The sequence below is a fragment of the Lactuca sativa genome, chromosome 4 (assembly GCF_002870075.4).
Source record: "Lactuca sativa cultivar Salinas chromosome 4, Lsat_Salinas_v11, whole genome shotgun sequence".
Lineage (NCBI taxonomy): Eukaryota > Viridiplantae > Streptophyta > Magnoliopsida > Asterales > Asteraceae > Lactuca > Lactuca sativa.
In genome coordinates, this window is record NC_056626.2 from 89,174,897 (window position 1) to 89,201,857 (window position 26,961).

The 26,961-nt window shown below is 36.6% G+C and overlaps 2 protein-coding genes across 2 annotated transcripts; one reads left to right on the plus strand and one right to left on the minus strand.

Moving 5' to 3' along the window:
• Positions 1-12,158: 12,158 nt before the first annotated feature.
• LOC111919479 (uncharacterized) lies at positions 12,159-16,005 on the plus strand. Its single transcript, XM_023915032.3, has 2 exons — positions 12,159-12,786; positions 15,667-16,005. The coding sequence occupies exons 1-2, from the start codon at positions 12,478-12,480 to the stop codon at positions 15,832-15,834; spliced, it is 477 nt and encodes a 158-aa protein (XP_023770800.1). The 5' UTR covers positions 12,159-12,477; the 3' UTR covers positions 15,835-16,005.
• A 5,000-nt stretch (positions 16,006-21,005) lies between these two features.
• On the minus strand, positions 21,006-21,827 carry LOC111919662 (uncharacterized). Its single transcript, XM_023915231.1, has one exon. The coding sequence runs from the start codon at positions 21,825-21,827 to the stop codon at positions 21,006-21,008; it is 822 nt and encodes a 273-aa protein (XP_023770999.1).
• Between the last annotated feature and the right edge of the window lie 5,134 nt (positions 21,828-26,961).

Consider the following 26,961-nt stretch of genomic DNA (forward strand, 5'->3'; position numbering starts at 1 on the left):
TTAGTCATTTTAGGGTTATTAATATTCTAATATAGTTAGGGTTCTATTTGAAACAGATGATCATCTTTTGGTTACATTTTAAGACAATAGATACAATTGCATACAAAGATAATTTAAGATGATTTGGAAACATAAGGTTTTGGAACAACGCCCTTGGTCGGTTTCCAAAGGGTCTCGCCCTTGAGTTTAGGGACAAGATGCTAGCGGAGTCTAAGTTAATCAGGTCGAAATCATAAATCCAGTTCTTGCTAATTTTTTTTACGAACATGGTCCCCGTGGTTTCTAAAATTTGCATGGATGGCTTTTCGATAACATCTTTAGTTTTTGTCTATTAGTGTGAGAGTAATTTGGTGTTTTCATGTAGTAGGAGTGAGTTTGTGACCATCGATAAACTATAGAGACCATTTATGTAATTTTGTTTATATTTTAATGCTTATAAGTTTATGGCTTTTCTATAATTTTACTTTTTAAAATGTCATTTTGATTACTTTTCACTATGAACTTTGTAAAATATTATTTCCATCCTCTATTTACTAAATTTTTGTGTTTATCCTCCGTGGTATATGTAATTTGGTTTTCTTTTAATAATTTTTGTTTATTAATCTAAAAAAAATCTAATTTTTTACGTGCTTATTTTTATGGGAAATATTTAGAAAAGTCTTAATATTTTACCCTAATTCACAAAAAATTCACAAACTAAAATTCGTTTATGAAAAAGAATAAATTACCGATAAAAATGACGATTTGACTCATTTTTTCCGGTTTATCGGTTTCGTTGTTTACCCAGTTCTTTTAAAGTCTCGTTAATCTGTTATAATTTACGAATAAGTCTCAAACTAAAATTAAGTAACGATTTGGTCATTTTCACCTAGTAAAATACATATTATTGGTTTCTTTGTTGAGTTGGTGGCTAACCTCTCTCTCATTATCATCCATTTGTTCATTATCATCCATTTGTTCATGGTGTCTTGTGATTCCATTAGAGGCATCACACTTGAGGTGCTAAGCTCTTGAAAGACCAAATTCTACAAGCTACAATATAGAGGTATTCATCTAATTTGATTTTATGTTACATAAATCAAATTGTATGCTAGTTGTAGGCTTCATGCTTTGGATAATTTTTGTTGTATGTATAACTAGAAAAAACTTAGATCCAAAGCATTAGGGTTGTATGTGCACCATAGGAGTGTTATAGTACATAAAATCCAACAGTGGTATCAGAGCCATGAGTGTTTTCTGTTATATTGATGCATTGGTTAAATTTTCAAAGCTAAAAAAATCTCATTTCTGGCCTCTGACTGATGGACTCGACGAGTTCACTCACAGACTGGCAACTCGACGAGTTGGACAGTCTGTTGGCAGATTTTCGGGTTTTTGGCTAGAATTGGATTAGGATCATTACCACAAACTGTTTTGTATCATAAAATCTGTTTTTTTCTGATATGGTAGTGATTTTCCTCATCCAATTAAAAGATAATTGCCAAAATTTTAAGATGATTATTGGTTTATATGATAAAGCTAGTTATTTGTAATTTTTATTTGAAATTATCTTGCTACAAGAGTTACATTAGGTCAAATTGGTAAAAGATAATATGATTATTTTATTGGTTAAAATTTGATCTAAATATTTTTGAAGAGTTACAAAACTTGTTATCAAGTTTTGGAACTCAAAAAGTTTTTTAAAAAGGAGTTACAAAACCTGTCATCAAGTTTTAGAGTTAAAAGGTTTTGAAGAGTTTCAAAAGTTGTCCTCAAGTTTTGGAACTTAAAAAGTATATTTTATGAAAATTAACTCTAGTAATTGAAAGGTTTCAAAAGGTGCAACTATTGGGTTCATAACTTAAAAAATTAATTAAATAATTTTTTATTTTGAATTTTTATATTTTGAACCTTGATGCTTTGAATAGTTCAAGTTGCACCCTTATGGAGTTTATTAAATTAATTAAGTATTTAATTAAAAGAGAGAATTAATAAATCCATAAGGACATGGTTTAAGCTTAATTAATTAAAAGCCTAATTTATTAATAGATTAAACCACTTAGTATTTTAAAAGTTTAAAATACACCCTTATACTATATAAAATTAAAAGTCTAATATATTATATAAGTATAATTTAAAAGTCAATCTTACCGTTAGTAGGCTTCATTCACGAAACTAGTCTATAAGGGGTGTTTAAGGAAATTGCCTATAAAATGGTGATTGGATGGGTATCCACTCTTACCCACTGCACTCTTGACTAGTGGATGGTCGTTATCCGAACGGGTAGGATAGGACACTAAACCCTCATTAAATGTATAATGAATTATAAAGTAACTCAACCCTTATAAATTCCCAATCTTAGTTACTTTAGGAAAAATTTGAATTTGATGCTAATCCATGAAATTGCACATTGCACCTTATTGGTTAGTTAGTGGAGCGTATATGGTTAACCGACATACTAATATGGACTAATAAAGGATGACAATGGGTAGCTTGTAGTTTGTCATAGATCAATGGAGCGTGTGTGGTTAACCGACACATTGATTAGGTGATAAATGACTTCGAGAGTGCCAATATAATTTGCATGGTTATTCACACCTTATTTGTGATCCTCGGTATCCCAGTGACAAACTTGAAGGGCATGATCGAGATTAAACATGCCATTGAAAAGTTCAATGAATCTCAAAAGATCAATTGGTAAATTGTCATTTTGGAAAAAGCTTTCCTCGTGAAGATGATGTTCCCAAAAATCATACTTCACTTCCTCCACCTCCTCCAATAATTCTCCCTAAACCACATGTTTGTCGACTTGAAAAGTTCAAGGTTACTCAAACTCTATTGGCAAATAAACACAAAGATGGAAAGTATGTATGTAATCACGTCTTGGAGATGAAGTTTTATATTGACATGCTAAGAATGTTAGGAGTCGTTATGTCGAGGAAGTTGGTTGTTGATTTGGTTCTTCAATCACTTCCCGAGTCATATAGTGAGTTCATTAAAGATTACTATATGACAGACTACGACGTGACCCTTATTGATCTTACATATTTGCTAATTGCTGCTGAATCAGAAATGATTTGGCGCACTGGTAAAGCAAATTTGATTGGAAGATCTACTTCCCGAACTTCTATGGACATTAACAATGGAAACATTGGAAGTCCAGAAAAGTCTTCTCTTCCCAATGGAAAGGGATTAGTCATGATCAAACTGTTTGACCAAGTGGAAAAGATAAAGACTAAGTTTGAGATTGTCCTGTGTGCCATTCCGAAAGAGTCTGTTTGTTTCTATTGCCAAGAGAAAGGGCATTGGATGTGAAGCTGCCGTATCTACCTGAAGGATCACAATGATCGTAAATTCAAAGTGTTTGACTCTGCTTCAGGTAAGTCCACTATCTAACTCTATTAAGTTACTGTTTGAAGATTCTTAATACATGATGTGATGATATCGCATTTTGATGTTTTGTAGGATCGAAGAAGAGAAAGGAAGCTTAAAGAAAGAGCATGTTGAGTCTGATCGCGAAGAGATAGATTTGGATCGCATGATTCGATGATTAGAGTTTTGAGCTGCTGCTTAGGAGTTATGATAGATTGATTAGGAATATTTAGAAACATAGTTTTCATATGTACTTGCATTGTAAGGACAAGATTTTCCGCAATTTTATAAATAAATAAAATTTTAATTTTATCTTATCCTTGCAATGACATTTGTGAAAATTGATGTTTGTTTGTTTCTATTTATAGCAATATGGATTTGATTCTTTCGTTTGTGGTAGTGTCTAAATTTATCAAATAAGGAAAGATTCTCATCACCAATTTTCAATTGGACAGAAACTTGGAATCATGCGACTTATATTGTATGATGAATGAGAACTTTCGTCTTTGGGAAATTAAGACTAATTTCGTTTGTGGTTGTGCACTGATCAGGTCCACCACAAAAATCGATAAGACTATTTGTCATGATTTACTAAAAGTATAGTAAATATGGTTAGGATTACAAGTTTAAGTATAATTCTGAAACATTGAAAAATTTTCAAGGTATAGCAGAATGAATAAGAAGAATCAAATTAGGCAGAAAGATAAAAGTTTCTCCAATCTGAAAGGAAAGGAGACTACTTTAGTATCATGTTTTATGATCATCTTAATGATTATGAAAAACATATCACAATTGATCCTCTAAGGACACCTTAGTGCATTTGCATGGCTAAGAAGAGGAATAAGGAATTGTTGAAATGGTTAAATCAATTAAGGTGAGTCATACTTCGTTCCAAAATCAAGTTTTAGAGTCATACTCCAAGACTGTTCCTTGAGTGACATATCTTAAGTAGGTTTATAACACATTTAGAATTGGTAGTTGTGATGTATTCAAGACAAATACCAACTAAGACCAATTGTATGAAGTGTTTTTCCTTGATAAGAATCCGCACTAAATCTTGAATATTTGTTTGTCAAGGATTGTTTCTTGACAAGAGAATCTTATATGTCAAGAAGTCAGTGGGAGTCTTAAATATATTGAAAAGTTTCAGGAACTAATCAAGAATAAACCTACTGTGTATCACTAGCTCACTACTTGAGGTTCATAACCTATCGTGTTGACATATTCTTGTTTCTATGCCCGTTCCAGTTAAAGTTTACTATGCATGTGAGTTCTATGAGTTCTCAATTGTTTGCACAAGGCAAAGCACCTTGATCAGTGAAAATTCATTGATCAGCTCAACAACTTGGAAGACATGGTAGGCCCTTGTGCTGCCAAGTGGCAAGAAATTAAGATTGAACAAGTTCAGTCCATATGAGTTTGAATCTGCCATAGACCTTATCTAATGATAATGGTTGGAAATGACATGTTCACATGGATAGGAACACATACAACATAAAATCTAAGTGACAAAGGACCTTGATCAGTGAAAGTTCATTAATCAGTAAGGGTGATCTGCTCAACAACTTGGAAGACATGGTAGGCCATTGTGCTGCCAAGTGGGGAGAAATTAAGATTGAACAAGTTCAGTCCATATAGGTTTGAATCTGCCATAGTCCTTAACTAATAATAATGGTTGGAAATGACATCTTCACATGGACAGGAACACATACACCATAAAATCTAAGTGACAAAGGTTTCTCTCCAATTCAGGAAAATTATTATGTGGAAACACTTTCACTAAGTAGATTTTGAGGAGATAGCAGTTGTGTTAATTGCGTTCTCAAATTTGATTATGATTATGACATCCATCTTCATAGTTCGAATTGTGAGCAATGGCAAATAGTTTGAACATTCAAGACTTATTGTTGTAAATTCTAAAATAGTTTAGACACACGTATGAGGTTTCTTATAAAAGGTGTATGAGCTTAGATAAAGGCTTATCAAAGCATATCGTATCGGAAATCTGAAATTTGGAAAGAAATTGAATAAGTATTGATTTCTAGAAGTCCAACTGATTTCTGGGTACATGTCAAAGCTAGTGGGAGCATAAGTGTTATGCTGGTAAGAATATAATTATCATGATAGTGGGAGCATGATTATTATATGAAGTGTTGCAAGTTAGCAATACTGGTTATAAGAAACAAGGTTCGAATTTGCAAAGTTGCAAAGTTTGAAAATTTGTTTCGCTATAGTAAGGGAGATACTTCACTTCAAATCTAAAAGTTTAGATTGAACTTTAATCAAACTCAGTCATGAGCATATATGAATATCATATTGAAATGTTTCAACACTGAAAATTCTATATATGGAAATATTATAGCAAAAGACTGGTCAAGTATCATGTCTTTATGAAAGACATTATGAATCGTATCTCATATGCTTCGGGTATAGGATCGATTGCATATGCTATAATATTCATGTGTTCTGTTTTTTCCAAATGCCTAGGGAATTAAGAGGGAAAATGATTAGAATCGGACATGACTAAGGTAGTTAAACAACTGTCAAGGACGATCTAAGGTTCGCTAAGGATTGGTTGCTTAAGGACAGTTAGAAGTATAGTAATGGATGAACCATATTGACATTATTATGAATAGACGGGATTCTCTTAATAATGAGTTGTCATATGGAAAATATGGAAATGTATCCATATTTTGGGTTGGATATTAAGAATCTATGTGTAGGTTAGAAACTTTTGTGCAAGAAGGATGTTTGAAGGAGTGTACTTTGAATTTGAGACTTCGCTTCCTTGGAATTGTTTTCTTATCAATCTCCAGTGGAAAGTTTTGTAATATCATTGGCAAAGTCTCTGTGACTTTATACCATGACATTACAAAAGGAATCCTTGCATGATAGTTTAGAATCTAACACACTATTATAGTGGTAAGAATTAGGTATTCTTACACTAAGGATTTGGAATTATGAAATGAGCATCATTGAAATGTTTTCAATTGATCTATTTCACAAAGTAAGGATCATGGGTAAACATAGTGTGCATGTTTGGAGCATGGCATAACTATTGTTTTAATTCAAGTGTTAAGTTGATTAATCGAAACACTATACAATAAATGATGTATAATCAATATGGCGATTACATAATAAAGTGTTTTATCTATACTCAAAAGTTTTGAGACCATATTGGATTAGATTATTCTTGTGTTTCACTTTGCATGTTTTGACTTCCCAAATAATATGATTATTCAAACATCCACATTTAATCATACTTTGGAAGTAGGTAATGAGGTAAGACATAGCAATGTTTTGTTGCAGTGTGATTTGATGAGTAAATAGAACAAGCATATGAGTTGAATTTTATCCGTTCCTTTTACCCTAAGAGGGATAGAAGAGATATATGTGAGTCCCTCGATGATTTAGTGATGACAATCCTAAGCGCTTGGCCAAGCCTGGGCTGATTTAATTTGTTCAATTAGTCGGTCGTCATAAATCGAAATTGGGAAACAACACATGGACAGAGAGAATGATTATAATCCATGTCTCATGTCCATACGATATCTAGAATGGAGGAATATATGATCCCTTATCTAATGGACGCATTATTGATAAGAGTTGACAACGGCTTTTGATAGCTATGATTGCTAATCGGATTTTGGAGTCATACTTGCAATAATAGTTATTAGACTTATCCAAGTGGGAGATTGTTGGATTAGGTGTCTAAGCCCATAACTATAATTGGTATGTACTTGAACCGAGAGTAGCATGGTCCTTTTGGGTTGCATTCACCAGGGCAATTTGATAGGATGGATATTTGAGAAATAGGTTATTTATGATTTATTAATATATTATAAGTATAATATATTAATTGAGAAATCATATTATTTAATTAATTTTGATCAAGAATTAGTTTGGATAATTTTTGTTGCATGTATAACTAGAAAAAACTTAGATCCAAAGCATTAGGGTTGTATGTGCACCATAGGAGTGTTATAGTACATAAAACCCAACATCATACTGGGTCCGCAACCTCCCGGTTGGATTGCCATACATATCACATATTGGATCCACATCCTCCCAGTTGGATTACCCTCACCCATAATCTCCCAGTTGGATTGCATCGGGTTTGTTGACTGGTAGCACAAAGCAGTACAATCTCAACCCAACCACACTATGTCCACATATGCATCAAATAAACATATAACCAGTCAACAGACAACCATGCAACTTTACAGATCACTACCACAAATCACTACAGGATAACAACATCCTATATACCATGATACATAACCAAGTGGGTCGGCATTGGTGCCTTCGACCCACAATATAGTGAGGAAAACTCACATCTCAGTAAGAAAAGATCATTAAATAGGACACTGCTCTGAATATCAGGTCTACCAATCATCTATTCATTGGAACATGACCAAAATTAACTCATAATCAAAATACCCATAAGTCAAACTTGGTCAAAAACATGTCAATGTCAAAAAGTCAAAAGTCAATCTGAGTCAACTCAGCCTTAGCTTGTACGCTTAGTGTACTTGATCCTTGACCAGAAATGAGGTCTTTGACCTCGTACGCACAGTATACCTGGGGTACACCCAACGTACTTAGTTGTTTCCTTCCCTTCTATTAAGAGCTTAATTCCTTAAGCTCTTTCGTCCAAATTCCAGATTTAGTCATCAAATGTTGTTCTTAACCATAAAGTTTCCAACTTTATGGTCTTGCATGGGTATTAAGTGCTCAACACCAAAAACCCTAACTTCTAAACTAATTAAGACATCCTAGCTCATGCATGGAAGGGAACTAACGACCAATATTACATTGTTATGATTCTTAATGGCCCTATAATGGATAAAGTTTCTAACTTTATCCATTAGAATGGTCCCAACAACCAAGATCTAGTCTTTAAGTCTCAAAGGGACCAAAAGTGCATCTTTTATAACTTAATCCATTAAGTACAAGTTTCCAACCTTCATATATGAATCAATATGATGTTTAGACGGATAAAGTTTCCAACTTTATCCATAACAAGGTCACACACTTTCAAGATCTAAACTTTATGTACTAAAATGACCAAAAGCTCATAACACCCAAAATTGACTAGATCTAACAAATGCATCTTCAAGATTCAAGCTTTATATCTCCAGAAGAAAGATCAAGGTGAACAAGATCTGGATCTACAAACTCCAATGCAACCAACAATTCTCTAATGAGCTCCTTTTTCTCCAAGATGCATCAAGAACATTAAAAAGCACTTAAAACACCTTCTTTTTGCTCACAAGGCTCAAACTAGGGTTAGGATTTCAAGGAAGAACGTTGAAGTGTTGAAGGCTGAGAATGGAAGGGGTTTGAGGGAGTTATGGAGCTTAAATAGGGCTCAAAACCCTAAAATTAGGGTTTGGCATTTGATCGTGTACGCCCAACCTACTAGGTTGGGCCTCAGCGATTGGTCTTGTCTAGTACGCCCAACATACACCCCCGTATGCCCAACGTACGTGGCTTAACCCAAACTGTCCTAACTTCAAACGGTCATAACTTCTTCATTTCAACTCCGATTTCGACGATCTTTATATCCACATAAAGGTTTGGAAGAGCCCCATAGTATTATATAAATATTCTAGACTAAAAACGTATCGAACAAAAATCCATATTTCATGCAAGAACCCGACCTATGAGTTTTCCCTTTTTACCCTTGGCCCAAAACACAATTCAAGGGTTAAATCTTTTAACTATCATTACCTCCTTCCACAAGTACTAAACTTTTCCTCTTTAAGGACCAAAGCCTTACACAATCGACTTCCAGCCCATGGCCTATAAATGGCAGGAAACAAGATGTTATAATCCCCCCCAGTTAAATTAGATTCCATCCTCGAAATCAACTTTCGCTTCCACTTCATGATGCAACCCCTCACATCAACCAAACTAACCAAAAACCAACAAATTTGATCGACTCTAAACCTCATTTGCCATTGGCCGTCATGCTAACCTGCACATAAGTGCACCATCGCGACGAGAACCAACTGGCCACATACAAAACTAGGCTACACTCCTACTCAGCTCCGACAACCCTACTTAGCTATCTACTGAAAACACACATGCTTACCCCCGATCCGCTAACCGACAACAAAACTCGGGCTTACACCCGATCCACTGACTGATAACAACACTCGGGCTTTCCCCCGATCCAGTAACTGATAACAACACTCGGGCTTACCCCCGATCCACTAACCGAATACAACACTTGGGTTTACCCCCCGATCCACTAACTGAAAACAATATAATACTTGATATACATACCAACTTGCACAATATTACTTAATCCCAACCACTGATAACCATATACCCGAAAGGCTCTAATTCCAAACAACATCCACAGACTCCATCACACATGCAATTTAGAGCAAAGATAATTACTCCATTCATAATGCAAAATCAATTAGAACAAAACTAAATAGGAAAATTCCATTCAACTGATCATCCAATATTATAACTAAACTTTGAAACATAAATCAACCCACTGCTCCCACAAGCATAACGATGGTCGATCCAAGAATTTCACGTTGCATCCAAATCTCGTATAAGCTCAGACTTACCTCCACCCAACAAACCATTCGAGACCTTCAAAATGAACTTCATGAATTGAGATTCCATAACCCAAGCCCAACCTCGATCACACTCTTCTGTCACGCACACCTCCGTTCATAGTACAGGCGGCTACCAAAGAAAAATTTAGGCAAAAATATGGGCGTAGACAACTAGATAATGAGATAGGCGGTTACACTCTTGTTCCAATTTAAGGAATACAAACAAATTAAAAACCATGCCAATAACTCAAACCAAGTGATCTCATGCTACCTTATTTAAAATACACATGTCCCCAAGGGAAACACATGACCAACTTTTAGGTTAGTTTTGGTACAAGAATCACTTCCAAAAAGGATGGACTTCGGACTTTATGGAATAAGTGCTTATTGGTTAAGATCTTGCATTGTTAATCCTTTCGGGACTTAGAGATTTGGGTTTTGGACCTTTTGGGTGGTCCTAATAGATAAAGTTAGAAACTTTATCCTTCTAGATCACATTTTAGACCAGATCTGAGCTTTGGAGCTTTTGAAATATAAGAAAACAACTTAATGCATTAAGTTGTTGGAACCCCCAGCTATCACGGCGTGGTCCTAGGCCACCACGACATGGATGCTAAGATTTTCCCGACCGTTTCGTCGTATGCGGCCACGATGTGGCCAAGGAAGACCACGTCGTGGTGGTCGCTATAGTTAACATTAGCTGTTGACTTTGACCGTTGACTGTGAGGGTTGACTTTTCGCACGTCGACTTTTGTTCAGCTGATAATAGGTAGATTAAGGTCTTGCCTTGTGTGATTATCTAGGTGGCGTTTAGCACATGTTGTGGGATTTTGAGAGCGTGTTGACTTTTGAGCTGCTTTGCGAGGTGAGTTTTCCGTCATTGTACTCCTTTGTCGAATGAACCAATGCCGACCTAATGGATTATGTTTGTAGAATGACAGTTGTCTTTGTGGCACTTATTATTATGCTTGCATGTGCTTGTTGTCTTCATGACTCTCGCTGATACAATTCTTTGCTTAGCTGTAGGGGTAAAATAGAACCGATACCAGTTGAAAAATACCGAAGGGGGTGAAATAAACCCATTACCAATTGAAAGATACCGAAGGGGTGAAATAGACCCGATTATGTTTTGACTGTTATGTATGTATGTATGGTATGAGGTATTTTAGGGAAGCTCACTAAGCTGTGTACTTATAGTTTTCAATTTGTGTTTTAGATACTTCCAACTCGAAAGGGAAGGGTCGAGCCTGAAAGGCACTGCATCTGCCTATGTTTTCCGCATTATGAGATTTTAGGATTATATACTCTGATGATATTTTTACTGTGATACATTTTGATTGATTTGACATGATTACGACGTGTTAAAGAATGGTTTAAAAACCAAATTTTAATTTGCATTTTTTGGATGTTATAGATGGATATGAGGAAGGATGACGACGACGATAGAGGTGTTGATTGTGTGAAGAAAATAGAAAGTGTGTATAGGGTTTATTAATTTATTTCCAATTAATTTCCACTTTTTTAGGTTTAAAGTTTGACTCGATTGAAAATATCCATTATCTCCGTCAACCATTTTATGTATGTGATTGATTCAATGTACAACAGTGCATAATATATATATATATATATATATATATATATATATATATATATATATATATATATATTGAAAAAAAGTTTATAAGGTTATGACCATGGGTGTCTGAGTTTCATTTCAGATTTCTCTCTTACTTGCCGCAACCTTCACCTTTGTCAAGTTTTTCCAATGAGAAAGAAAAGACAAGAATGCGTCAAAAAGGACATAAAAACTCGGCATACGGAGCACCACCTGACGTGGTGTTTGCCGAGCCACATGGGCTTTATAGAGTTTCTATGTCTAGATACTCTCAAGTCTAAGATTAACCAAATAAATAAGTTTATATTTTTTTGACGCAATTTTGCGGAAATAATTTTGGTTGAAGGCTTGAATCCAACAATAGTCGTAAAAAAATTACCAAATTAAAAGAAAAATGTTTAAGGAGCCATAGACAAGATATATTATGACCGAAATAGAATTCGGATAATAGTTGCTTATATTATTTCCAACTTTTCCTTTTCTTTTTTATAATTGTTAACAATTTAAATGATTTTTGTGCTTAACTTTTTTAAAATATTTAATAATTTTGACTAAATTAAAAGTACTTATTACAGTATTACCTTTATAAAAAAAATCAAACAAGCTTTATACCATATTACACCGAACACGCCTCCCACCTTCGGTCTTCTCTCAAAAAGCCCACCCCATAAACTCAACAAGTATACAAGAACACACACTCACACACACTCACCCAAATCCCAAAATCTCTCTTTTTCAACCTTCAGTCACCCCATCTGTAAAGTTTCACACTTTCACATGCTCTCCATCTTCATCCCTGTGAATCTTTATCTTCAGGCTGGACACCAACTTTCAAACCCTAACATGCTTTCATAATGCGATCCGAAGCCAACGGATTTCAATCTTTCAACATCAACCAAAATATTATAAAGAAACAGTGTGTTTTAGTTTGTAATGGGTCGAGATGATGCTCATCCAATGGGTTTCTTGCCACCAACCGAAGCTCCGTCATTGTACTCGCAAGAACAAAGAGATGATCATTGGAGACATTTTGATAAATCTGTAAATGCAATCTCTTTTGGGTTTGTTGCCACTGCCATCTTGATCTCCATGTTTCTTGTTATGGCCATTTTTGAGAGGTTTCTCAGAACCACGTCGCCGGTGCTGTCTCCCGGCGGTGGCGGTGCTCGTGGCCGGAATGCTGCCGGAGATGTTGGTTCTCAGATGGGTTTCAATTCAAAACTCGCTAACTCCTCCTTCAAGGTCAGTTCACTTTACAAACGTTCGAAGTAGAATTTTCTTCAAGTTTTGCAAAGTTCTTGAAACAAAATACCAGAGAAATTTGCATACAAAATTGAATATTTCTTATTTCTTGAACTTGTGGTTGAATTTAATTCTGTGTTTTTTTTGGAAATCTGAAACATGTGATGAACTTGATTTTCCGTTTGTTTGTGCATTTTCTGAATTCTTTAACTTTTATAAAGTTTCAAGATTTAATACTAGTACTCTTTACTTGAGAAAACAAATAAAGCTCTTTTTTAGTTTTTTGCGGGTTTATCTATTTTTACAAAGATATATATCACATTATTTTGTTTTAAATCAAACAAAAATTTGTCAATCTTGCATTTAGCAACGATCTTTATTAATATACCTTTAGAAAATTGCATTTGAGATGGTAATTTGATAAGATATAAGTTTGTTCGATTATTTGTGAAATGTCTAGAATGAACGTGATTTGTTCGTACAAATTTCATTCTTTTTGTGGGGTTTTTGGAGCTTTTTTTTGAAAAGTTTATGTTGTTCCTTTTGATTTGCTTCTTTAAGGCAACAACAAAATTTTCTTTTATGATTTAATTTGTGGTGGGAAAAAAAAGGAGTATATGTTTGATCGAGATAACATGTCATGGCCCTCTTTGTTAAGACAAGGCCATGCTTGTACATGCCTTTTTTGTCTCTCTTGTGTATCGCAACTCTCAAATTATGGGCCCTTGGTTGTTTAACTCTTCATATTTATTTTTCCTCATTTATTACAGAACATTACAATTACACTCATTTCTATTTCTATATATATATATATATATATATATATATATATATATATATATATATATATATATATATATATATATATATATATACACTTTAAAACATATATCTGAGTGTGTGGTTATGCTATTTTAAAGAAAGCTATAAGTAAATAGTTTTATGGGCATTTAAGCTATATATTGAAGAGACCTCATTTCTTTTGTTTTTCTAATTAGTCGTTTTCTCAGTGAAAAAAGTTGTATATAGGTTATTAATTTTTTTCCCTTTTGAATTCAGTATAGTACGAGGCTTTTTAAGAACCCTTTCATAGTTAATTCTTCCTGTACTTTCAGAAGACTTTCAAGAACCATCTTTAAAGCTTATTTATTTTTGTTACATCAGTTAAAGTTATCTTTCTATCTAGGTGAATTTGTCATCGGTGTCATTTTGATCCGTTTGATAAATGCATTTTAAATATATTTTTCTATAAAAATATTAATTTTTCTTTTGTATATTTAATATTTATACATTAATAAAAAATAATAAAGATACAAATATAAAACATAATTATGATAGATAAAATAAAAATATTATTAAGAATAACGGATTACATGTAATACTATAATAAATATATAAATAGGTAATAAATATATAAATGGCTGATGAATATTAAGTGTTAGAAAAATAATAATAAAAATATATCACCCACTCCATTGGTAATAATAATAAGTTACAAATATGCTCTAACTAAAGAGTTTAGTATTGTATACTTTTTCCAAAATTATAGAAAAGTGACAAAAGTTATTAATATTATATAACTTTTTGTCATTTTCTTGAGGTCCACTTGGATAGTGGCTACTCTCCTATAAACTTTAGAAGATGGTTAATACTTGATGTGATAGGGATATGGTTTTATAGAATGCCCACAAGACAAAACAAGAGGGTGAGGGGAGTGGAAGGGTGATGTTTGAATTTATTGGGGCATTTTTGGGTTTCTTTAATTCTATAAGGAAGCATGTGCATGTTCCTTGTTATACTATTTTCTTGATTTTGATAGTTGCATGATGACCCCATAATTATCCAACAAATTGTTAGCTGGTTTCTAGGCCCCAACTCTCTTTTGGCTTCATGGAGTTGTGCTATATTTGGTTGGCAAGATTAGGATAGGAACATGACATGCTTCCGTGGGGCTTCTCTCCTCTAATACATAACACATATATGACAAAATAAGACTATCTCACATAACAAATAACAAATAACAAATAACATAATTGATAATAGATAACAAATAACAAATAACATACTTAATAGATAATAATCGATAACAAATAACAAAGATGAAGTTATCTCCTCTAATAAGACATATGACAAAACATAACAAATACTAACATAAGTAATTATTTTGGATATTATTATATATAGATAGACAACACGTAATTAAAAAAAAACAAACTCACCAAAAATGGCATGTAGGCTACATGGATGAATCTTTCGAGTTATCTTAATTGTACTTAACAAGTATTTTAGGTCTTCGAGGCATACAACTTACTACGCACTTATGTATTATAAAAATGAATACATTTGTCCTATTGAAACATGTTATATTATTACCCAATTATTAATTTGTCGGGATCCGATTAATCCAACATTTACCCGTATTTTGGGGAATCGAATGAATCAAGACATTGTTTTGTCATATATTTTCAACATTTTTGTATCTATCCTCGTAAAATATTCTTTCATGTTTCCTCAATCTTTGTGCATGACTACCAAATTATTTGTCGTTTTCAACCTTATTATGCGCTAAACCAACCTATTACATACATTAATCATCGAAAATATAATTTATTTTTCCAAAACTACAAAGATTAATCTATCTTAAAATATGTCGATAAGTTGCTTACTATCAATTAAACAAATATTCGCGTTAACTGCCCATAAATTGATTATTATAGAATAAATACACATTCATGCACATATAACTATCATTTATCTATTAAAATCAGTTGTATGTATATATAGTATATACATAGCGTATGATGTAATGATGACATATGTATATCATTTAGTATATGTATAGTATTAAAGTCCTTAATATTTATTGTTTATTCATTTTAGATATCTGAAAATGCAAGAGAGGTTTCGGTGTTGATGCCAGGCGAACATGTTCCAACGTTTATAGCTCAACCAGTGCCGTGTCCGTCAGGGCGTATTCCATGGTCGCCGGACCCACATGTCATGTATCCGAAGCTCACTTCAAGCTCAAATTTTCAATCAAATTGCTAAAATTCCCATTTTACCCTTGTCTTCTTTTTAAGATACATTGCTAGAATTTGAAGAGTGCATGGTTTGATTCTCCATCCATGGCTCATGAGTTAATAGAGTATAACCCTAATATTCATGGGTTTGTTTTGTAAATATTGTTAGTTGTGAAATTACGAAAATGACCTTGGACTATGTGCTAATATTTGTTTTTGACTTGCGTTGACGGTTCTTAAACGGAAATACACTTTTACGTTTTCGATTCTTATGTTGTTTCTTTGGTTTTAAGTTTTAACTGTATTTAAAGTCGATTAAAAATAGATTGTTTAATTTGAAATAGTTTAAGTTTAATCGGCATTGTAATGGGCTAATTGCTAAAGGCTCGTATTGTACTGGTGTATATGCCATTCTAGAAGTTCTAATGTTTTATCATCAATGGGCTTTAACGTTCGTTATTTTCTCCTCTTGTTTGTATTTTTTGTGTATGAAGATATTGTGCGATAATTTAAGGGGCTGGTTTAAAAATTCCAACAAATATTGTATCCTTTTAATCATATCGGGCCTCGAGACTCTTTTTTTTTTTTTGTTGTTGTTTTGTATTGTATTGTTTGTTAAAAAGAACGATTATGAGCCTCCACAAAAAACTCAAGAAATCAAAAGATAAAGAATACAAAATATATACCAGAATCATAAAATGCCAGCTAAATGTTAGAAATAGCAACCTGTCTTAATCTTCTTACAAATAAAAAGATGAACTTTTACTAAAATATTGTAATTTTAAACACAAACAAAAATCACACAAATTGTATATGATCGCATGCCAAAAAGAGAGATATAGATGTATTTTAAAAGTTGCAGATGCAAAAAAACTAAAAAAGGATAAAATAAGTCAAACGCAGATGTTAATAGAGTTTATAGCATAATCGAAAAGGAGTTTTGCCTCCTTGATCCTGAAATTAAAATCAATATTAAAGAACATTAGGCAAATATTTATCTACACATACCAACAATTCTGCGAAGTCTAAAAAAACTACAACATGCTGTCATTTATTCCAGAATATTGCATATTTGTGAGTTGGGGCATTTCCAATCACCCAATACACCGCCTGGGATTCCAAAGTCAGGACCTAGTCACAAAAGATATGCATATAAATAAAAATACAAAAGAAACAACCCAGTTACATAAGAAAATAAATTCACCCTGGAGAGTAACTTTGGACCTAGGTTTTTATGGCTGATGTGTCTTCAGAGTTCAGATTGCTTAAACTGAAAATCCAGTGCATGCAAATTAGGTTAGTATTGTTGCTTCAATGTTTGCTTAGGTATTGTTTTGTTTGACTTAATGGACTTATGGTAAGTATTGTTGCTTCATATCGAATCTCAACTAGTTCTAAAACACAAATAGACAGTGTATGTAGTCGTGAAACAATATAGTCTAAGGTAAAAAATGATGTCGAACTCTTGGGGAACGAGTATGATTTTGATTCAAATAATGGTGTTGCTAATAAGACACCCCTTGGACACCCCAATGACAACTTTTTAAAAAGTCAACCTATAATTAACTACTTATTAACAGCGAACATAGGATCTGAATCTCCTTCAATTGATTAACAATGCCCTATTTATATAGGGATAAATACAAACAACGGATCCCCAAATATAGTGGGGGTATAATAGGAAACAATACAATATTGAAATATATAATATCCTAAAAATATAATCGGCTAATATTCCCCCGCAGTTTGAGTCGGGGAAGGACAAACGCTCAAACTGGATCGAAACTGTTGATATAAGAAACGTGGTAGCCCTTTTGTGAAGATGTCTGCATACTGCAAGGAGGCCGGAATGTGAAGAACCCGAACATGGCCAAGACGAACCTTTTCTCGCACAAAGTGTATGTCTATCTCCACATGTTTTGTGCGCTGGTGTTGGACTGGATTCTGAGACAGGTAGACAGCAGATACATTATCACAATAAACAACTGTAGCCTTGTGAAGGGGAACACAAAGCTCGAGAAGGAGATTTCGTAACCAAGTGGTCTCAGACACTGCATTAGCAACACCACGATATTCGGCCTCGGCGCTGGAACGAGAGATAGTGGGTTGGCGCTTTGAAGACCAGGAAACAAGATTATTGCCAAGAAACACACAGTATCCAGAAGTAGATCGTCGCGAGTCGGGACATCCGCCCCAGTCAGCATCGGAGTAGGCAGTTAGCGAGTTGGCTGAAGATGCAACTATTTGTAGACCATAGTCAATCGTACCTTGTAAATAACGAAAAACCTTCTTCATGAACTGAAAATGTGGCTCACGTGGGGCATGCATGAAGAGGCAAACTTGTTGAACAGCATATGCAATGTCTGGTCGAGTAAAGGTCAGATACTGGAGGGCACCTGCAAGAGTGCGGTAGAGAGTGCCATCAGCAAGAGGTTCACCATCAGTAGCACTAAGTTTCTTGGACGTATCCACTGGTGTAGCGCATGGTTTACAAGAGGCCATAGCAGCTCGTTGAAGGATATCACGAGTATATGAGGCTTGTGACAGAAAAAGACCATGTTCATTGCGTGTAGCCGTGATACCCAGAAAATGGTGAAGTGGACCTAGATCAGTCATAGCAAATTCCTGAGACAAAGAGGTGATAATGCTGCGGAGAACAGCAGGGTCAGAAGCAGTCAATATTATATCATCGACATATAGTAATAGGTAAGCACGATGGCGACCATTTTGATAAATAAATAACGATGAATCACAAATACTACTTTGGAAACCCCGAGATGTGATAAATGAAGCAAAACGAGTATACCATGCACGCGGGGCTTGCTTAAGCCCATACAAAGATTTCTGTAGATAACAAACATGGGATGGAGACCGGGTATCAACAAATCCTGGGGGCTGGTGCATGAAAACAGTCTCATGGAGATCGCCATGGAGAAATGCGTTTTTGACGTCTAACTGATGTATCGGCCATGCCTGCGAGACTGCAAGACTAAGAACAGTTCGTATAGTAGCTGGTTTCACAACCGGACTAAAGGTATCGAGGCAGTCAATACCTACTGTTTGTGATTTCCCATTAACCACAAGGCGTGCTTTATAGCGGTCAAGCGATCCATCCGCTTTAAACTTGTGGCGAAACAGCCACATACACCGAATAACTGGGCTGTCGGTCGGTCGGGGAACGAGTTCCCATGTTTTATTTACCTGTAAAGCTCGAAATTCATCTTCCATGGCTTGTAACCAATTAGGGTCAGACATGGCGGCAGAAATTGACTTAGGAATTGGAGAGATGGGTGGAGTAGATGAGGTATGAAGGTTTAAACGGATGATCGGTTTGATAACACCTGCTCGTGCACGAGTAGTCATAGGATGAGTAGGAAGCGGGGGGCAGGGTTGAGGTGAGGTGGATATGGGGGAAGGTGTTTCGGAAGGGAGAGAGCTTAATTGAGCAGATGGATGGGTGGTGGTTTGTTTTGAGCGACGTGAGTAGGTCAAGATAGGTGGTTGAGGAGTGGATGTGGTATGGGATGGTGGTGTTGATGATTGAGCGGGGGTAGTAGATGGTGTAGGAGCGGAGTATGGAAAAACATGAAAATGTTGATCATCGAAAATGTCTAAGGAGGTGGATGAGGAAGGGCTATTGGCAAATGGGAAAGAGGTTTCGTCAAATGTAACATGACGGGATAGATAAACTTTGCCGGTGGAAGGATCAAAGCACCGATAACCCCGAAAGTTTTCCGGATATCCAAGGAAAACACATTTAACGGAACGTGGTTGGAGTTTGTTAGATTGAGTGGCAGAGATGTTGGGATAGCAAGTGCACCCGAAGGTGCGAAGATGATCATATGATGGTTGGCGACCGTAAAGAGAGAAGGCAGGAGTAGAAAAGTTGAGGCGTTTGGTTGGGAGGATGTTATGTAGGTAGGTAGCAGTGTGAAGAGCTTCAACCCAAAAGGATTGGGGAAGAGAGGCATGAGTGAGAAGGGTTCGGATAATGTCGTTGAGGCGACGAATCATCCGTTCGGCTCGTCCATTTTGTTGGGATGTTTGAGGGCAAGAGAAACGAAAGACAAGACCATGAGTTTGGGCAAAAGACTTAAATTCATTATTGTCAAATTCACCACCGAGATCGCATTGGAAAGACTTAATGGTTCGGTTAAATTAAGTTTGGATGAGTTTATGAAATTTTTTAAAATTGAGAAAGGTGTCAGATTTGTATTTGAGAGGGTAGACCCATACATAATGAGTGGAATTATCGATGAGGACCATATAATATTTGTAGCCAGATTTGCTTAAGACTGGAGATGTCCAAAGATCACAATGTATAATATCAAAGGGTGCATAAGTAATAGATTGTGAATCATAAAAAGGCAACCGAGTATGTTTAGATAGTTGGCAAGCATAGCATAAAGTTGTAGTTGTAGGTTTATTACAAGAAAGTGAAAATTTAGAACGAAGTAAATTTAAAACAGGAGCGCCTGGATGACCTAAGCGAGCATGCCAGCGATCGTGAGAGGATGCAAGGAGAGCAGACAAATTGGATGGTGTCGTGAAAGGGTAAAGATCGCCCGTGCTATCATGTCGAGAAAGAAGAGCTCCAGTCTTGAGGTCCTTTATAGAAAAACCAGATGGGTCAAATTCAACAGAAGATTGATTATCGATAGTGAATTTACGAACAGATAAAAGGTTTTTAATAATGGAGGGAGTAAACAAAATATTTTTCAACGCATATGAATGAGATTGGGTGGTGTAAGAAGAATGTCCAGACCCATGAATTGGAATACTAGAACCATTTCCAACAAAGATCGAGGTTACAGGAGAAGTAATCATGGGACTTGAGATCTTACCCTGGTTAGATGTGAGATGGGTCGAGGCGCCTGAGTCCATGTACCAAGACTGATCATTGGAGTTAAGATGGACTTGTTGCATTGTTTGTGCCAAATCTGATGGACTATAGTCAGAATAACCAGCAAACTGGGGACTGGGAGTAGCAATCGGACCAGTTGGTCGCATTGGAGGTGGTCCGTTGGGCCTTTGTTGTGGCGTTGGATCGACTCCAAGGACTGGTCTGAATGTGTGATTAGCCCAATGACTTGCAGGCTGGGTCGGACCATGTGAGGGGTATGGAGATGGCGGTGGATTCCATGGCTGTGAGTTGTTCCAATGTTGTTGACGCCATTGATTTCCTTGATTCCAATTTGGTTAGCCTCGACCTCCACGACCCCGGAAACTTCTGCCACGACTACGACCAGGTGGACCTCGACCACGGCTGCCTGCACCTCTACCTGAGTAGTTGTTGAAGGGGTGAGTTTGACCATGTTGACCGGGTGTGGAATTTTGAGATGATCGGTCATCAGAAGAAGCAGCGAGGACTGTGTGAGTTTGATTTTGCCGAGCTGTTTGTCGGTGTTGTTCCAGTTGCAACATGCTACGAGCAGTCTCCCATGATGGAGAGCTTTGATTGATATACGCCCCGACCACATCAAATTCTGGTGGTAACCCGCGAACCATCTGCAAAACAAGTCTTGCTTCAGTGACAGGATTGTCAACATCTTCCAGTTGGTCTGCTAGATCTTTTAATTTTTGACAGTAGGCTTCCATGGATGAACACGCAGCCAAGGTGAGATTAGAAAATTCTTGTTCAAGGGCAGCAGCACGTGATCCCTTATTGTTAAGAAAGTTTGTTTTAAGTTTGTTCCATGCATCTTGAGCAGTAGTGTCGTTTTCCAGAATTCGAACCATGAGTTCGTCGGACAATGTGCTGTAAATCCATTGCAAGACAAGGGCATCAATTTCCATCCATTGAAGATAAGTGGGATCAGTTTCCTTTGGTGCTGGGGTGCCATCGATATGATCAAGAACTTTGTAAGCGTTGGCATGAAGACGGAACAGTTTTGTCCATGAAGAGTACGTGACCTTGACACCATCCAGAGTTCGTATCTTGGTGTGGATGTTCGTTATAGTGTATGCGGGATGTAACGCTGTGGTCTTTACTTCACTCGAACCAGCATCATCTTTGGCCATGATGATGACAGAGAATCTTGATAGTTAACAGCGAAACAGATGAGACAAAGCCGTAGCTTTGGATGAAAGGGTAGCCGCCAATATTTAGGGTTTATGGCTCTGATACCATAACAGCGAACATAGGATCTGAATCTCCTTCAATTGATTAACAATGCCCTATTTATATAGGGATAAATACAAACAACGGATCCCCAAATATAGTGGGGGTATAATAGGAAACAATACAAATATTGAAATATATAATATCCTAAAAATATAATCGGCTAATACTTATAATCAGCTTTTTCAGAAAACAATGCAATTTAAACCAATAAAAATATTCAAAATTAAATTAGGATGTCTATATGGTAAAATGGAATGTCTTTTTAGCCAACCCCTTCAAATAAATAAGCTAATAATTAAACGAAAGACATAAAAGTAAAAAGGGGGTTTTGTTGTTTAAAATAACTAACTTGTTTAAACGCTAAGATTAAGCAAACAAAAACAAAGAACTAACTTTAAAACAGTAGAGTTAAAGTACTTCCTTCTACTAGATTTTGAAGTTAGAATCAAGTAGCAGAAATTTTAAATTAAATGGAAATTGATTTCCAATTAAGAAGATTATGAGAATCGATTTTGAAAAGCGATTTTGTCCTCGGTTGAAACTTACGAACATATGAAGTATCGATTTTGAGTTCTTATGATTTTCTTGATGAATCTTCAAGAACAGATGAAGAACATGAAAGAATTCCTTGTTTTGTTTTGTTTGATCTAAAAATTGACATATAGAAGTTGGATTTAGTGATTGTGACTGATGAATTGAAAAGTCAAACACATGGAAAAGTCAAAATTGTTGTTTATTTTGAGGTTAGTTCACGAAGTATTGATTGACGAACAAAACGATGGTTTCACAGTTGGAGTTTGGAGTCGATGTTCGAGTTTGGTTTAGACCATATCCAACCCATCTCCATTTTTTCCCCATAAATGGAGTAAAAAATTGGGTAAATAGTGTTTCATCTCCAAACCTACTCCATTTTCTACCCTATTTTTTACCCCAAAAAGTATATTCCTAGAATATTCCATTTTTATAACTTATATATATTGTCAAATACACCCCTCTACTAATTAAACTCTATATTTATGATTAATTAATATAAATTAATATATAACATGATATTATAAATATTAAATATTGCTATTGAATCGTATTTTTCCCATGAATCCCTTTCAAGCCCTTGCAATACAATAAATACCATTACATGAATGGGCCCTGTATCAATATATGGGTTGTACGATAAATATATGGACTATACATAATAAAAGAAATATACGCTAACAGCCCCCCGCAGTCTGAACGGGAGATCTTGAACGGACATTCAGACTGTCTCGGAAGTCAAGAAAAAGAGTCGGTGGTAGACCTTTGGTGAAGATATCAGCATACTGAGAAGAAGAAGGAACATGTAACACACGTATGTGACCCAAAGCGACTTTGTCACACACAAAATGAAGATCAATCTCGATATGTTTGGCGCGTTGGTGTTGAACAGGAAATACTTGATAGATAGACAACACTGACATTGTCGCAATACACCAAAGCAGCAGACAACGGAGGATATAAAAGCTCATGTAAGAGGTTGCGTAGCCAACAAGATTCAGCAACAACATTGGCGACACCACGATACTCGGCTTCAGCACTGGATCTAGAAGTGGTACCTTGTCGCTTGGACGACCAGGATAAGAGATTCTGACCAAGGAAAACACAATAGACGGATTTAGAGCGTCTGGTGGACAGACACCCTCCCTAGTCAGTATTCGAGTAGGCGATTAGACCGCGTGATGGAGAGACATACAACTGAAGACTATGGTCCAAAATTCCACGGATGTAACGAAGGATGCGCTTGAGAGCCGTGAAGTGAGGCTCTCGAGGGTCATGCATATAAAGACAGACCTGTTGTACGGCATAAGTGATGTCTGGGCGAGTGAAGGTGAGATACTGGAGAGCACCTGCAAGGCTGTGATAGAGAGTCGGGTCAGTAACAGGCGGACCAGTACCATCAAACTTGGCTGATGTATCAGCCGGTGTGCGAGCTGGTTTGCAGTTTAGCATATTAGCACGTTCAAGAATCTCTGTGGCATACTTTTGTTGACATAAAAACATGCCATGATAGTCTCTGGTGACAACAATACCCAAAAAATAGTTCAAAGAGCCCAAATCAGTCATGGCAAACTCTAAACGTAAAGTAGAGATGATTTGCTGAAGAAGACTTGTGGAAGATGCTGTCAAAACAATGTCATCAACATAAAGTAGTAAGTAAGCAAGTTGATCGCCCTATCTGAAAATGAATAGAGATGTATCAGATTTACTATTCGTGAAACCAATTCCAGTGATGAACTGGGCAAATCTATGATACCAAGCCCGGGGTGCCTATTTGAGACCGTATAAGGATCGCTTAAGCAAACAAACATCATCTAGAGCCTGAGGATTCCGGAACCCTGGAGGTTGATGCATATAGACAATCTCCTGCAAATGACCGTGAAGAAAAGCATTCTTCACATCTAATTGATGAACTGGCCAATGATGAGATAGAGCCAAGCTAAGAACAGTACGAATGGTGGTTGGTTTTACAACCAGGCTAAAAGTCTCATCACAGTCAATACCGGATCGTTGACTACGACCATTTGCTACAAGTCGAGCCTTGTAGTGAGAGAGTGATCCATCTGCATTGTGCTACTTTTTAAACAACCAAATACAATTAAACACATTAGCATTATGAGGACGAGGTACTAATTCCCAAGTTCCATTAGACATAAGTGCATCATATTCTTCTTGCATGGCGTTTAACCAATGTGGGTCTCGAAAGGCTTGAGAATACGTGCGAGGAATGGGAGAAGATGTGGAATCAATGTGGAGATTTAGTTTATCAATCGGTTTAAAGATGCCATGCCGAGCATGAGTGGTCATAGGGTGAGACGGGGCGGAAGCTTGAGGTGGAGCAGCCCGTGAAGGAAGAGAAACGAGACTAGTGGCAGCAACCTTGGGAAGAGGATTGAGATCGACATCAGCCGTAGCTGCGTCGACGGAAGAGGCAGCGCCAATGAGAGGTTCAACGGCGGTAGCTGTCGGAGTAGGGATGGAATCGAGAGGTTAAGCTGTATGAAGGGAATCGTTGAAAAATTGTGAGAATCATTATGATTGAGAAAATCATAGTTCGGGGAGCGGAAACCCTTATGATTGGAGGGGTATCCAAGAAAAATGCAAGGAACCGAACGAGGTTGAAGTTTGTGGGTATTATGGAGATGAGGGTAGCAAAGGCACCCAAAAACACGAAGATGGGAGTATGTAGGGTGTTTATGGAACAATTTGTGGTATGGGGTGTCATTTTGAAGAGTAGTGGAAGGCAATATGTTTAAGAGGTGAGTGGCCATGTGAAGAGCTTCCACCCAATATGTAGGGGGAAGATGGGCTTGAAATAAAAGTGTGCGAATGGAATTATTTATGGTGTGAAGCATTTGTTCGGATTTGCCATTTTGTTGAGATGTGTATGGACATGAGAAACGTATATGAATGTCATGAGTGGAACATAATTGGTGAAGCTGATTATTATCAAATTCCTTTCCATTGTCACATTGAAAAGTTTGAAGTGTGGTGTGAAACTGATTTTTGACATAATTGTGAAAATGAAGAAATTTAGAGAACACGTCAGACTTGCTACGTAATGGATAAACCCACAAAAAATGAGAAAATTGATCCAAGAATATAACGTAATAACGAATACCACCATTGCTTTGTAAAGGAGATGTCCAAACATCAGAATGTATTATTTGAAACGGAAAATAAGCATGAGTTTGAGACATATCAAAAGATAGACGAGTATGTTTGCCAAGTTGACAAGCATGACATAATAATTTAGAATCCTTTTTATTACAAGAAATGGACTTATTTGCAACTAAAAACTTGAAAGTTTGATGACTGGGATGACCAAGACGTTGGTGCCCAGTAGATGGGGTGACATTGAGAAGGGCTTGAGGAGTTGGACTTGTAACCGGATAGAGATCCCCAGTGCTATCACATCAGATGAGAACTTGTTTGGTCAAAAAGTCCTTCACAGAAAAACCAAACTCGTCAAATTCAATAGAGCATTTATTATCACGAGTAAATTTACGAACAGAAACAAGATTTTTAATTATTTGGGGAGTGATAAGGACATTATTTAAGACAAGAGTATGAAAGGGATTTAAACCAAGGGTGGTGGTACCCGTTTTGACAACAGGAATTCGAGACCCATCACCAACAAACACCGAAGAATTAGTACACTTATGATTAATAGATTTGAGAATACCTGCGTTGTTGTTTAGATGAGTCGTAGCGCCTGTGTCCATGTACCAGTCAGCGTTGCCTGGGTCTTGAAGAGACATAGTGCTGAATGCTTGAGGTAATGATGTGGGTTGATCTGTTGGTTGCGGGTAGTGAAAATACTGCCATCCGGGTGGGAGAGAAGTGGGTTATCCAACATTGGGTTGTCCGGCAGTAAGCAGCGCTTGTTGGGCTGGAGCTGTAGTAGGCTGTCGAGATGTAGGAGTCGACTGGAAAGACCAAGAGGCCATCGTGGGCTGTGGCAGGAGGCCACCTTGAGGTGAAGATGACATGGTCCATGCGAAGAATCCACCCCCCCAAGCACCAGGAGGATGAAAAACACAGTTGGTCCGATTGAATCGGCCACCCCGACCACCGTTGTTCCGGCCGTCGGTGCGACCGCCACGTCCACGAGAATCGCGACCGCCACCCCTGCCACCGGGAGAGGATCCACGAGTGGAATTATTGGAGGGTAGAGGCTGATGTTCGGTGTTAAGAATTGTCTGGGCAGATGAGTTGTCAAGGTGCGGAGTCGGTACAATGTTGGTTTGATCTTTAATCATGGTACGTTCTTCCAAGGTGAGCATGGATCGCATCTCCAACCATGTTGGAAAAAGTTTTTGATGGCGTATGGTTGTGAAAATGTGAGCAAACTTTGGAGACAACCCATTTAGGGTATAGATCACAAGGTTTCGTTCCGTTACCGGGGTACCGATGTTGCGAAGAAGATCAACTATGGACTTAATACGGGTATAATATTCCATAACAGTGGAGTCCCCAATGGCCAAGTTGCGAAGTTCA